This window comes from Diabrotica virgifera, chromosome 1 (genome assembly GCF_917563875.1).
Source record: "Diabrotica virgifera virgifera chromosome 1, PGI_DIABVI_V3a".
In the NCBI taxonomy this organism is placed as follows: Eukaryota; Metazoa; Arthropoda; class Insecta; order Coleoptera; family Chrysomelidae; genus Diabrotica; species Diabrotica virgifera.
The window spans coordinates 38,463,902-38,479,731 of record NC_065443.1 but is presented as its reverse complement, the minus strand read 5'-3'; the positions used below and the strand labels follow the sequence as shown (position 1 = coordinate 38,479,731).

General features: G+C 32.5%; 1 protein-coding gene across 1 annotated transcript in view; it reads left to right on the top strand.

Annotated features, from left to right (window-relative positions):
* The window catches only part of LOC114335930 (uncharacterized), a 67,964-nt gene that overhangs the window by 38,037 nt on the left and 14,097 nt on the right, over positions 1-15,830 (top strand). Inside the window, exons 2-3 of the mRNA XM_028286222.2 lie at positions 8,727-8,882; positions 12,600-13,117. Of these exons, the coding sequence (XP_028142023.2) occupies positions 8,764-8,882; positions 12,600-13,117 (637 nt within the window). The 5' untranslated portion in view covers positions 8,727-8,763. The remainder of the gene's footprint in view (positions 1-8,726; positions 8,883-12,599; positions 13,118-15,830) is intronic.

Here is a 15,830-nt window from a genome sequence, read left to right as displayed (position 1 = left end):
AAAATGTTTTAAAGTAAAATTTTTTAAATTTTTTATTTTGAAAAAATAATTATTTTTACAAAATAACTTAAAAAATATTAGTAATACCAAAAATCTCAAAGAGTAATGAAATGTAAGTTTTGCTCTTCTGGATATTTTAGATATTTGTTTTCCTGTTAGACAAACATTTGTTATGCTATGGCTGTTCAAAGTTTGCATACACTCGGGATTAGTGAATCGTTCAAGCCATTTTTCAAGGCTTTTCAAAAATAAGCACTTTAAACCGATAAAACTTACAGATCGTATAAAGATTAAATAAGCAAAGTAACTTGTGAACTGGTAACGATTAATTTTATTTGGGATGCTAATTAGGGGGTGCTTTTCGCGATTTACCAAATTTTTTTTTACCAAAAAATAAAAGGGACCAACAATGTTTTGAGCGTAACGTACTTACTTTTAATGTTATAAGTTTAAAAAAAAAATAAAAATAAACCTTTTTTTAAACACTTTAAAAAAGTTGTAATGATTGTTCCCCAAAAAGTGTTCCGCTTTTTGGTTATTTCTCGATAAAATATTCGATTTGGAATTTGACGAACAAGAACCTACGTTTCATTAGCTACAACTTTGCTTCTACTGGGTCTACAGACTTCATATATGCACCATTTTTTTCACTTTTTTATAAGTTATATTTTATTAAGAATATTTTTTTCGACAAAATACTTACTTTTTGAGTTATTTGCGAAAAATCGTCTAAAACGTGGTTATTTTGTTGAAAATTGAACATATTCACTCGCAAATAACTCGAAAAGTGTTGACTTGGTGAAGAAATTCTATAGAACATAAGTTGCTTAGAATTGGTCAGTTTATCGAATTCCGGACTTATTTTGGACATATATTGTTTCATCTACGAGAAGGGGTGAAACTCACCCCCAGGGCAAAAGCACATATCGGCACAATATCACTTTTTTCTTTGACTTATTAGCTATGTATACGCTAAATTTTATGTCAATCTAAACGGTTCTTTAATTTAGAGGTTTTGCAATATTTTACCGTTAAAGAACTTACTATTAAGGATGAATAAGAATACTTTATGTTGTAATAATAACCATATATTTACCAATAAAATAGGGCTGAAGTTTTGTGGGTGTTTTAGTATTAATTATGCAAATTAATACTCAATTATACAAGGTGTCCCAAAAGTAGTGGAACGGTCGAATATTTCGCGAACTAAACATCGGATCGAAAAACTGAAAAATACGTGTTCAATAATTTTCAAAAATCTATCCAATGACACCAAACACCAACCCCCACTACACCCCCTGGAGGTGGGGTGGGGGGTAACTTTAAAAATTTCAAATGGAAACCCCCAGTTTTTCTTGCAGATTTTAATTCGTTACGTAAAAGTAAGCACCTTTTATTCAAGACATTTTTTCGAACTGTGGATAGATGGCGCTATAATTGGGAAAAACGATTTATCCTGATACCATAGGTAAATTATAGAAACGGTCCAATATATCACGAAATACACTTCCAAATGAGAAACTAAAAAGCAGATTTTTAATATTTTTCGAAAACCTTTCGAATAACACCAAACGTGACTCTCCAACCCACCCCCTGGAGGTGGGGTGGAGGGTAACTTTAAAATATTAAATAGCAACCCCCACTTTTTATTATAGACTCGGATCCGTCATGAAAAATTAAGCAACATTTATTTGAAACATTTTTTAGAATTGTTAATAGATGGCGCTTTAATTGGAAAAATACGATTTATTAGCGCCATCTATCAGAAATTTTAAAAAATGTTTCGAATAAATGTTGCTTAATTTTTTATGACGAATCCGAATTTGCGATAAAAAGTGGGGGTTGCTATTTAAGATTTTAAAGTTACCCCCCACCTCACCTCCAGGGGGTGGGTTGGAGGGTCATGTTTGGTGTTATTCGATAGGTTTTCGAAAAAGATTAAAAATCTGTTTTTTGGTTTCTCATTTGGAAGTGTATATCGTGAGATATTAGACCGTTTCTATAATTTTACCTATGGTATCAGGATAAATCGTTTTTCCCAATTATAGCGCCATTTATCCACAGTTCGAAAAATGTCTTGAATAAAAGTTGCCTACTTTTACATAACAAATCCAAATTTGCAAGAAAAACTGGGGGTTTCCATTTAAGATTTTAAAGTTACCCCCCACCCCACCTCCATGGGGTGTAGTGGGGATTGGTGTTTGGTGTCATTGGATAGATTTTTGAAAATGATTAAACACTTATTTTTCAGTTTTTCGATCCGATGTTTAGTTCGCGAAATATTCGACCGTTCCCCTACTTTTCGGACACCCTATATAAATTTTCTTATTTATAATTATTTTATATATTTGTTTTGATCTATGTTTTTTGTAGGTATTATATTATATCCCTTATTTTTAATCGTTACATATTTAATATTTTCTTTGTAGATTTCTTTATATTCATGCAAATCCTATGATCATATCAGTTGTTTCTATCACATTCGGATCTGTATCGAATTGTTTTAAAAACCAAAAAAAAATCCTCTTCTTCTTGATGTGCCTATCCGTGACGAATGTTGGCGATCAACATGGCAATCTTAATCTTATCTGCAGCAGAGCGGAAAAGCTGCACAGATGTTGTGTTGAACCAGATTCTGAGATTCTTCAACCAGAATGTTCTTCTTCTTCCTGGACCCCGCTTTCCAAATATTTTTCCTTGCAGGATGGCTTGTAGGAGGGCATATCTGGATTCATTTCGCATAATGTGTCCGAAGTATTGTAACTTTCGAGATTTGATGGTGGTCAGTACCTCTCGGTTCTTCTACATTCTTCTGAGGACCTCCTCATTTGTGACTCGGTCAATCCACACGATTTTAAGTATTCTGCGATATAGCCACAACGTAAATGCTTCCAATTTTCTGCACATATCTTCGTTCAAGATTCACGATTCAACACCCCGAGTCGACCTGTGCTGTATTATAGTGTGCGGTGTATCGATCGCAGTCTGAAAACTCCTTAAGGATTTGTGCAAAATGATGAACTGCAAGCAAACCCTGAAAAAACTATTTATTCATAAGTAATAAACATTTAAAGGAAAATAAATATACAGTGAGCACGTAAAAGTTGGAATAAATTCATTTTCTCGAGAATGGACGATTTTGGAAAAAAAATCACGAAACAGGTCAATTTTTATTTTTAATTTACGACTTTTTGGCAAATATATCATACTAGTGACGTCACTAGTTACGTCACCCATTTGGGCGTGATGACGTCATCGATGATGAAATGAGAATAGGGGTCGTGTGATAGCTCATTTGAAAGATAATTCAGTTCTCTATTCAGTAATATAAACATTAACATAATTATTTATACAGGGTGCCGAAAAAAAATTTTTTGAATTTAATTTATTGACATAAAAATAAGAATATGTGTAATTTATTTAATTCAAAATTTTACTGCTCTCATAAAACAGAAAAAATTTTATTTGAAAAGGAATTATTTCTTTTTGCTTAAATTAAATGCTCAAATTGTCAAGAAGCATGTGGGCGGCTGCTTTAATATTGAATTTGCAAAAAAACAATATGTATTTGTTAAATAAACATTTTTTCCTGTTTTCTGATAGCAGTAAAATGTATTTTGAATTAAATAAATTACACAGATTCTTCTTTTTATGTCAATAAATTTAATTAAAAAAATTTTTTTGGACACCCTAGATTAATAATTATGTTAATGTTCATATTACTGAAAAAAGAATTGAATTACCATTCAAATAAGCTATGATACGACCCCTATTCTCATTTAAAAAAATCATCGATGACGTCATCACGTCCAAATGGGTGACGTCACTAGTATGATATATATGCCAAAAAGTCGTAATTTAAAAATAATAATTGACCTGTTTCGGGATTTTTTTCCAAAATTCTCCATTCTCGAGAAAATGAATTTATTTCAACCTTTACGTGCTCACTGTATATTTACTATAACCAATAAGTTATTTCAATTATCTAGGACCAAGGATATGGCACATGTTCGAGAAATACAGAGGGTTTGATGACAAAATTGACAAGTGTCAGTATATATACCTACTCTGTTATATAAATGTGATAGCTTGATGACGGCGCAAAGAGACTATAGAATCCAAGCGATGCAAATGAAATTTCTCAGAAGAGTGAAAGGCATTTAGTCCATGTGGTGAGACCGCTCCCGTCTGGAAAAATTTTTGATTCGGTTTCTTTGTGGATTCCCATTCAAAAATGTCCCCTTTAAACAAATCTGAAGGGTGTCGGGCGGAATTTTTGGGCAGAAATTGTTTAAACAATTTTTTTAAACAAATACAAAAGATCACGTTTCTTTGCTCCGGTACATATATTTTTGTGTTTTTTGGGTCATTCTGAACAAGAAAGTTATCTTGTAAATTTTCTCAGAAATTGATAGTTTTCGAGTTATAGGCGATTTAAAATCTGAAAAATGCAAAAATACGCATTTTTGAGGCTTAAAAACTCATATTCCAATTAGTATCTTTGAGGTTGCCAGATAATTAAATTGAAGACTAAATATTCAGCTTCAAGATTCTGAAGAGTGATCGCGTCTAACTTTAATTTATACCATTGTCTTTTAATTGTTAAATATGCGTGTTTATCCGATTTTTTTGCTAGTGCGGCGCGCTCCCTTTCAAAAATCTCCTATTTTCCTCCAAAAAATATTTTTTCTAGATTCTTTGGGACATTCTAAATAAAATAAGTTTCTTGACATTTTTCTCAAAAGTTACCAGTTTTAAAGTTATAAGCGATTTAAAATCCGAAAACGCGTTTTTCTGTCATTTTTCGGCTTTTAAATCGCTTATAACTTAAAAACTATTAACTTGTGAGAAAAATGGCAAGAAACTTATTTTATTTAGAATATCACAAAGAATTTAGAACAAATATTTTTCGGAGGAATATAGAAGATTTTTGAAATGGAGCGCGCCGCACCGGCAAAAAAATCTGATAAACACGCATATTTAACAATTAAAAAACAACGGTATAAATTAAAGTTAGACGCGATCACTCTTCAGAATCTTGAAGCTGAATGTTCAGTCTTCAATCTAAGTATCTGGAAACCTCAAAAATAGTAATTTAAATATGAGTTTTTAAGCCTCGAAAATGCTTATTTTCGCATTTTTCAGATTTTAAATCACCTATAACTCCAAAACTATCAATTTCTGAGAAAAGTTACAATATACCTTTCTTGTTTAGATTGACTAAAAAATAAAAATAAAAATATATGTTTCAAAGCAAAAAAACATGATCTTTTGTATTTTTTTAAACAATTTGTGCCCAAAAATTCCGCCCGGTACCCTTCTGATTTGTTTAAAGGGGACATTTTTAAATAGGAATCCACAAAGAAACCGAATCAGAAATTTTTTTTCAGACGGGAGCGGTCTCACCACATGGGCTATACAAGATTTGATACAGCAAAACGAAAATATAAGACACGAAGTAAATATACTCTTGACTCCCAACTTTTGTTGTAGCTTTAGTCCAGAGAAATAAGGATTTTTTCAGGACACTTCTTTTTTAGTTATTGTAGACCTATAGGAAGAAATCCTACCTGTTTCCTGCCTAGAGTTCATGTCCGTGATTTATTCGATTTTTTTGCACCCCATTAATAAGCTAAATAATTGATATTAAATTACAAAATTTTATTTTTTAGAACATTGAAAAAGCTTCAAAACAAAATACAGATTTTTGAATCTTAAAAGTCAATTTGTTGCTTGGCAAATTGCAAAATAAATGAAAATCGATATTTGTCGATATTTAATAACTTTTACTAAATTTAACTTAGAATTTTAGGGCTTCACTTAAAGTTGGGTATTGGGGTACTTAAGAAACCCTTAAAATTTGACACCGATTCATTAATTAGTTTAAAAGTTATTCTATTTGTTTTTCCCAGAGACCTTTGTTTTGTAATAACATAAGACAGAAAATAATGAGTATATGCCAATTTTGCGTATGCTAAATGAAAGTAGAAGAGTGAAACTATCAAAGTGTATTGAAAAAGATAAAAAAAAATAATTAATACAGTCAAAAATCCCAATGACAAATTTTTGAAATTTTGTAGTTCATAAATATTTAGAATAACTTTAAAAATATTGTCCATAGAAACAATATTTTTATACATTCGAAAAGCTAGTATTTTAACAAGAATTTTTAAATAAAAATTTAGCCCGGTAAATTTGGGACAAAGTTAGACATGTACTTTTTTTAATTCACATTTGTTTATAATAATTAAGGAATCTCATTGATGCCATTTTAAAGAATGGGATTTGAATTTTTTGTTGAAAAATTTGAACAAACATTGTACCTTTACAGGTCCCTCTACGAATTTTCTTCAAAAATGATGTTTAAATGGTTGCCAGGGGTAACCTACAAATTTACCGAGTTCAAATACCGAAAACGCAATTTAAAACTAATACAATTTTCTGTACCTCCGGATCAACTCAATGGATTTTGATCGTTCTTTTTGTATTTGTATTTAATTTCTACGTACATTAAAAATATGCAATCTGTTTATAAATGTATTAATTAATAAACAGTCTAATTTGTTTAAACAATATTTGAAAAAATAATTTTTTTTCAAAAATTTATTTTTTTAATTATAGTATCACTAATGATCATAGAAAAAGTTAAAGTACACTTTAATAAATAAATTATTTTTATTAGATAATTATTTATTGAATATAATGTATTTATTAATGTTTATCATAACTTTTTCTATGAATAATGATAGTATGGTTAAAAAAACGGATTTTTGGGAAAAAATTATTTTTTCAAAAATTGTTTAAACAAATTAGACTGTTTATTAATTAATAAATATCTAGACAAATTGCATATTTGTAATGTACACAAAAAGTGCATACAAATTAAAAAAGAAAGATCAAAATCTGTTGAGTAGATCTCGAGATATAGAAAATGATATTAGTTTTAAGTTGCTTTTTTAGTTTTTGAACTCATGCATATGTCAGCTCTCAGCTCCCCCTTCACTTACCACAACTAGTCACCATTTGAACTACATTTTTAAAAATTCGTGTAAAGTACTAGCTTTTCGAATAAATGTAAAATTATTTTTTGTACGAACAATATTTTTAAAGTTATTCTAAATGGTTTTAAACTAACATATTTCAAAAATTTGTTATTAGGATTTTTGATTTTTTTGATAATTTTTTATCTTCTTTTAATATATTTTGATAGTACCACTTTTCTACTTTTATTTGGCACACGCAGAATTGCCCCATCTTCAATATTTTCTGTCTTATGTTATTGCAAAATAAAGGTCTCTGGGATAAACAAGTAGAATAACTTTTAAACTAATTAATGGATCGGTCTGAAATTTTGAGGGTTTGTTAAGTACCCCAATATCCAACTTTAGGTGAAACACTAAGGTTCTAAGTTAGTTTTAGTAGAAGTTATTAACAAATAACCAATTTTACTTATTTTGCAGTGTGCAAAGCAACAAATTAACATTATAACTTTCAAAAATCGACATTTTGAAGGTTTTTCAATGTTCTAAAAAATTTAATTTTGTAAATTTAAGTCAACTATTTGGTTCTTCTAGTCAACTAGATATAACAGACTACCCTGCTATAATCCCAAAGCCGCATCAGCGGTATAAAACGGGAGACTATTATTATTATTAAGTTCTTTCATGGAGAGCAAAAATTTAAAATATCGCGTTATTTGCACTAAATTGTTAATAATTAAAAAACGGACGTGAACTCGAGGCAGAAAACGGGTAGCTTTTTTTCCTATAGGTCTACAATAACTAAAAAAGTAGTCAGTTACCTGGATATTTGAGTGTCCCGAACATGGTCTATTTTTGCTTATTTCCCTGGATTACTTAGAAAATCCTGGTTTTCCGAAGCTATTATGTTACGAATTTGACTATCTGGCATTTAATAAAATTCGTTTACCTAATTGTCTTTACAAAAGTTGCTATTTTTAGATCTGTTTAAGCCATTTATAATTTATTTTGTAAAGACTAGAATAATTTTTCATGTAAAATCTAAAGAATAATGATAGTAAGGAATATAAATACCGCGCAAATTGATTTTTCTTTACAAAACGATTAACTATTATACTCCCATATTGTAAAGAACTACACGCACTATTTATGTAATATTATATAGACCTGGATCCCGCGTTCCAAAAAAAGTAAATTAATAGCAAGCTGAAAATTTGTTTATAGCTTAACGGTGTCTAGTCGGACAAACTTTGATGTATGGGAAAGCTGGAACATGCGAAGTTTTAATTGTGGAACAGGTTAAAAATTTGGACCGTGAGACTACGAAGACGTTCCATGTATTTTGTCGGACAGAAATTTCAATTGATTGGACATTTTAATGGGTGGAACACGAAGAACATTTCAAATGACAGGAATCATGGTGGTTAGTAATAGCAGTCTGATTTTTGCATGAGAGTTTAATGAAATGGTAACAAAACAATTGGATGTTCTGTCTGATAAAATAAATGGGACGTTATCGTGGTCTGATGTTCCAAATTTTTAAACCGTTCCACAATTAAAACTTCCCCTGTTTCAGTGTTCCAGTACATCAAAGTTTGTCCGACTAGACACCGTTAAGCTCGTAACAAATTTTCATCTTGCTATTAATCAAGTTTTTTTAGCACGCGGGATCCAGTCCTAACAGGTACTCTGTTTCTTACATGAATTTCAGACACCGACAGATTTGATAAATTAAATATGTTATAGGGCACAAAAATTACGAAACTTTAAAGATACAGAAGCTATGAAATGTACACCAATGAAATTGCATCATCGAGTGGAATATCCTAGAAGACAATTTGACAAATATTTTCAAAGCAGAAATGAAGATATACCAAGATATTGTACTCAAAGACATTATGGGTGAGTTTCGGATGATTTGTTATTGATCAATAGTTTTATCTTGCACTTTTTCTGCTCAGTTTGATTGCTTTCATATACACAGCAGAATTACACAACATTTCAGCACATGTGGTCAGCATATCGCATATCGCACCTTTGGGGAAACACTGGCGTAAGTGCAAATTTATTAATTGTCGATAAAAGGCATTTAAAGGTTTGGACAGTTAGTTACTTCCAAAAATGAGACGTAATTTACAAGAAAAAATAGAAATTTATTGTCCCTGATTATAATTATTACCGTATATCTACTATAATACCTATTAAAGATTTTTGGGATTTTTTTAAACATCCCCTCTTAAATCTACCTGAAAGGAGAGAAAATTAGCAAATATATCACTGTTTCTCCAAAAATTTCATAATGTCAATCTAACTTTGTTGCACCAAGAGAGCAGATAAAAACGAAAATTCAACAACGACATACACGTCATCTAGCGGAATAGGGAAGAGTTACGATTCTGACTTCGAGTGTCTGCGTAAATAATGATTACTTAGATTGGTCGTATTAACTCAGAAACCATCCCGGGTTCATGAACAACAACTTTGCTTGAGGTCATCATAACATGCATAGTTTACGATTCGATAAGGGGCATACAGACAAACATTCATTTTTATATATTATAGAGAACAATAGTCTAAGAGCTGGGAGCGGATTTTGTGCGTGATAAGTAATATGGAAAAACTATACGGGAATATGTTGAATTAGTTGTGTACATGACTTTCACCAACGGCCGGAAACCAGAGTTGGGGCCGAGGGTAGTTATAAGGGGTCAAAATCGCGGATTTAGTGCACCAAAATTTGGGAATAAGTAGATCATGACGTACCTAAGTAAAATCTCTAGGGGCTCAACGCTGCGTGGCCGACAAAGGGGTGGGGGTAGGGGTGAATATAAAAAATATAACAGGTTTTTTGCGACGTTCGTGATTGAGATAGTGCACCAAAATTTGGGTATAAGTAGACCATGATATAGATAATTAAAATCCCCAGAGCCGGAAACCAGAGTGGGGAAGGAAGGTAGTTATAAAGGGTCAAAGTTCCGTTTTTTATTATTTTTTTTGTGACGCTCATGATCGAGATAGCGCGCCAAAATTTGGGAATAAGTAGGTCATGACGTAACTAAGTAAAATCTCTAGGAGTGGCACTCTGCGTGGTCGACAAAGGGGTGGGGCAGGGGTGAATATAAAAAAATGTAAGGGGTTTTTTGCGACGTTCGTGATTGAGATAGTGCACCAAAATTTGGAAATAAGTAGACCATGACATAACTAAGTAATATCACCAGAGACGGAAACCAGAGTGGCCGACGAGGGTAGTTATAAGGGGTAAAATTCGCGGTTTTTATTATTTTTTTTTGTGGCGCTCATAATGGAGATAGTGCACCAAAATTTGGGAGTAAGCAGGTTATGACGTAAGTAAGTAAAATCTTCAGGGGCGGAACGCTGCTTGGGGTACAAAGGGGTGGTAGACAGGGGTGAGTATAAAAATATATGGGGGTTTTTTGCCGTTCGTGATCGAGATACTGCCCCAAAATTTGGGAATAAGTAAATCATGACATTACTAAGTAAAATCTCCAGGGGCGGAACGCTGCGTGGGGGACAAATGTTGTGCCGGGTCACAAAAAAAATAATACACACTGCGACTTTGACCCCTTAAAACTACCCTCATCCCCAACTCTGGTTTCCGGCTCTGGGGATTTTACTTAGCTAAGTCATAGTCTACTTATTCTCAAATTTTGGTGCACTATCTCAATCTATCACATCGCAAAAAACCCCTTATATTTTTTATATTCACACCTACCCCCACCACTTTATCGGCCACGCAGCGTTCCACCCCTGGAGATTGTACTTAGTTACCTTATAACCTACTTATTTCCAAATTTTGGTGCACTATCTCAATAATGAGCGTCACAAAAAAAATAATAAAAACGGCGATTTTGACCCCTTATAACTACCCTCATGCCCAACTCTGGTTTCCGGTTCTGAGGATTTTACTTAGTTATGTCATGGTCTACTTATTCCCAAATTTTGGTGCACCCTGTCAATCACGAAAGTCGCAAAAAAACCCCTTATATTTTTTGTATTCACCCCTGCCCCACCCCTTTGTCGTGCACGCAGAGTACCACCCCTGGATATTTTACTTAGTTACGTCAGGACCTACTTATTCCCAAATTTTGGTGCTCTCTCTCGATCATGAGTGTCACAAAAAAAAATAATAAAAACGGCGACTTTGACTTATTATAACTACCCTTATCCCCAACTCCGGTTTCCGGCTCTGGGGATTTTACTTAGTAATGTCATGATTTACTTATTCCCAAATTTTGGTCCACTATCTCAATCACGAACGTCGCAAAAAACCCTTTATATTTTTTATATTCACCCCTACCCCCACCCCTTTGTCGGCCACGCAGCGTTCCGCCCCTAGAGATTTTACTTAGTTACGTCATGACCTACTTATTCCCAAATTTTGGTGCACTATCTCGATCATGAGCGTCATAAAAAAAATAATAAAATCCGCGACTTTGACCCCTTATAACTACCCTCGGCCCCAACTCTGGTTTCCGGCCGTTGGTGAAAGTCATGTACACAACTAATTCAACATATCCCCGTATAGTTTTTCCATATTACTTATCACGCACAAAATCCGCTTCTATCTCTCCGACTACAAGGAAATATTTAGATTAATAAGGGGTTGGTGATAGAAAAGTGAAAAATTAGGGTCCAAAAAAATAAAAAGGAACGTCGGGGGAGGGCGGGCTACCCCCTTTTTAGATTGGTCGTACTAACTAAGGAAGCTTTAGGGGATTATGTACAACAACTTTGTTTATTAAGTAGGTCAATCATAATAATATTATGATATTACCATATCATGATCAAATGCATAGTTTACGATTCTATAAAAGACATACCGACTTTTTTATATTGTGTCGTATAAATAATAAAAACGTGGTATTATCAAAAAATAATTTTTTTCAAATCAAAATGTCAATTTTAAAAACAAAAAAAAAAATTTTTTCAGGGCCAGGATTTGAACCCGAGTCGTCTGGGTGAAAGACAGTAGCTAGGTATTCTTGGCTATTATACACTTAAGTCACGGAGATAAATATTTGACATATAAGTTGTAGCGTTTTTCCATCAAGTTTCACATTTTACCTTTTCTTGGCTAAAATCCCCGGTTTTGGGCCAGCTGACACATCATTTGTTAATAAGCTTTGAAACACCTAACTAAATAAAAAGAAAACAGCCATTCTAAAATGCTCCGGTTAAATTTGACACTACCTCCTGGGCTATATACATTGTAAATCCCAAATCATGATTTCCAAAGTTTATACATTGTAAATAATGATTCGGAAGTGCTCCTAGTAGCATTTAACATGTCTTGGTTTGTTTATTTCTACTGCATCTTATACTACTGATCCATATAGTCGTATTATCATTACCAGTTTATTAGGAAAGTAGAAAACAAAGGATGATAAATTCATATTTAATTTATATTTAAGAGTTGCATTACCAGTTTATTAGGAAAGTAGAACAAAAAAGGATGATAAATTCATATTTAATTTATATTTAAGAGTTGCAGTTTGAGATGTCTTTACCTCTACAAACATGTACACTCTATTTATTTTCTATAAATTATTTGTAGTAAAACTTTTTTAAATGTGTTCTCAGTTGTGGTTTTTGTTGTAGATATTCTATATCTTTTGTTAGAAAACTATTTGAAGACCAACGAACGTCACCGAAATTAGCCGTAAAGACAATTAATCTACCCGAAAATTTTTCCTCCTACAATACAGGCAGTTCGTTGGAAAAATGGGCGAAGAAAAGGTCCAGACTAAAATCAGCCCAAAGGAAAGGTCTGAGGGAAAATCTAGATGTACTTGACGAAAACGCTTACGATATTAGTGAGATTTTAGAAAGTCTGGACCAAGGAGATACCGGCAAAGAGGACTGTGTGTCCGAAGTGAATTCTGATATAGAAGAGTTGTGGAAAAAATCACAGAGGGAAGTCGAAACTAATGAAAAAAGAGGTAAAACTCACTGTACCAAACATGAACGGTGTAGAAAAAGATCGAAACATAAGTTAAAGAAGTTTATTCGATTCTCGTTATCAAAACCAGCTAGTCCTAATACTGAACAGATCATTAGGGTTGAAATATCCTCAACAGTTTCTATAAGTGAACTGAATCATCTGCAGAAAAACATAGGTAAGTACAATAATTTTTTATTGATATATTGGCAGTGTGAGTTTGTTTTAACGTATAATAATAAAATAAAATATAAAGTGTGGTTGAATGCTCGAATACAGGGTGTTTGGTAAAGAACGGGCCATAGCTTAATCTTAGATTCCGGAGGTTAAAATAGATAAATTTAAGTTAACTTACCTTAGTACGAAAACTGATAATAACCGAAGTTAAATAACCGTCAAAGTTAAACTTTTATTTTATTTATTCTTGAATATTTCATAACAGGCATGGGATAATTCCACTAAATTTGATAATAGGGTTTTTTTTGGGACGAAAAATCTAAATTCGCCACTAAATATGATGTATTACCTAGAGGGCGCCACATTTGCCTTTTAGCGCTCATTTAATAGGTTAAATTTTTTTTATTACGTACTCTACATACTTTTGTCTTCAAAATTTTTATTCTCTTAATATTTTTACTTAAAAAAGATATACAACATTCATCTCGCTAAACAACCGTTTTCGAGATAAACGCGTTTTAAATCTGCGAGGCAACATATTTTTTTGCATAATAGGTACTATTGTAGTTACACCCGAAAAATAACTTTTTCTACGAGCGTGCAAAAATGTCTACTTTCGCGTACGCATTTTAGTTTAGAAAGTTTCACTTTTCCGCACGCGTGTTACTTTTCCGCACGCGTGTTACTTTTCCGCACGCGGTTTTTACTTTTCCGCACGCGTGTTAATTTAGATATGTTAATATGGCCTTAAAGTAATTATAATACATGCAATAAACTAATATTTAGATATTATTTACTAATTTATTTCAAATATATCTTATTGTGTTCCTGTTTTAATGAAATTAACGCGACAATTCGATGAAATAAAATTATTTTGACATAATATTCGAAAGTCAAATCGGTAGACAATAATAGTCGTTTTGAATCATCGTCATGGAAACCAAGATCGTCGTCATGCTAACTAATTATATTGAAAGTTTGGTTTTGACAACCTTGTCAAAGAATTAATTTGTGTACGTATTTTCATATTAATTGAATTAATTGATTAAGATTTGGTAATTTTTTAAAGACTCTTAGAAAAAATATTGTTCCTAACTCTTGCAGAAAGTCTCTTTTCCGCACTCGACTGCTTGCCGAACTCCCGCTTCGCGTCGTTCGGCAAACTGCAGTCGCGTGCGGAAAAGAATGACTTTCTGCACTTGTTAGGAAAATAACTATAAAACCATACTTTACAAAAATGTATCGCAAATTTCTTCAAATGGAATTTGCGATGCAATGACATAAACATCAGAGCTGGCACAAATATTACGGTTTCAAGTTCATTCTTCGGGTATAACTACAATGATATTATGCAAAGAATTATGTTGTATCGCAGATTAAAAAATGCTTTTATCTCGAAAACGGTTGAGTTTAGCGAGATGAATGTAGTATACTTTTTTAAGTAAAACTATTAAGATAATAAAATTTTTGATTAAAAAGTATGTAGAGTGGGGGATAAAAAAATTGAACGTATTAAATGAGCGCTGAAAGACGTAGGTATGTGGCGCCCTCTGAGAAAGAAATCATTTTTGGGGGCGAATCAGTGGCGTAGCGTGAGTGTCGGCCGCCCGGGGCGGAAGACAATTTTGCCGCCCTCTTGTTTAGGTATTTTAATTCATTGTATAACATTAATACATTAGTTATAGAGAACTTTTCGGCAAGAACAGTCATCATTATTTTGCATTATACAGGTTGGATTTTAAATAAAAAAGTTTATCTAAGTTTTACAATCACAAAAATTCATTTACTTTAACCTATTAGATATATTGATATAACTTAGGTACCTATCCCTTAAGATTAGGTACACCTTGACGATCGACAAAATTAAAAAAAATCAAATTTAATTAGAACTAGAACGACACTATAATGTTATATTTTTATTTGTATTGAAAAGTAATATGAGTATTTTTGTTAGAATTATAAACAAAACTTCCGTCTTCAATTAAAAATTTATACGTCTACTTTTTTTAAGAACAAAGTCTTTTATTGCACCATCAATGTCTATCGCATCACACACCTCTTGCTCAATAGACAAAACAGCCAAATTAGTTAGTCTTAGAGTACTCATTGTCGATCTTAAATAATTTTTAATCATTTTCAATTTTGAAAAACACCTTTCACAGCTAGAATTGCTTATAGCAACTATGAAAAATATTCGGGACATTATTAAAATATTAGGCTGAGTAACTTTCAGCTTGGATTTAACAATAAATTTAAATAATTCAAGCGAGTCTGCATTAAGCAATTTCGTTGCCTGTAGCAGCAACGAAAGTCCGCATGAAGTCCGCAGATGCGTAGTCTAGATGCGTAGAGGCAAAATCTAAAGGAGATCAAGGCTCAATTTGGGATGTAGTGCCGTAGAAGAAGAAGAAGTAGTCTAGATTACATTCAGTGTTGTTGCTGTTGAAAATGCTCACGAATTTCTACAATAACTCTCTCTAACGAAGAAAACAGCTTTCGTCTCAACTCATTTTTCCGTCATCGAAAATATGCTTTCTTGTTATGCGCCTCCGAGGTTTTATGGAAATTCCAAGTTCTTCACACATATTTTTTGGCATAACCTACAGCGCCATTTGCCCATTCCTCTCTTTTCTCTGTCAATGTCATCTGCAAAGCATTTACTTTCTGAGCGCACAATCTTATGTCAAGTCACCTTGTTTGTAAATATTTTTTCA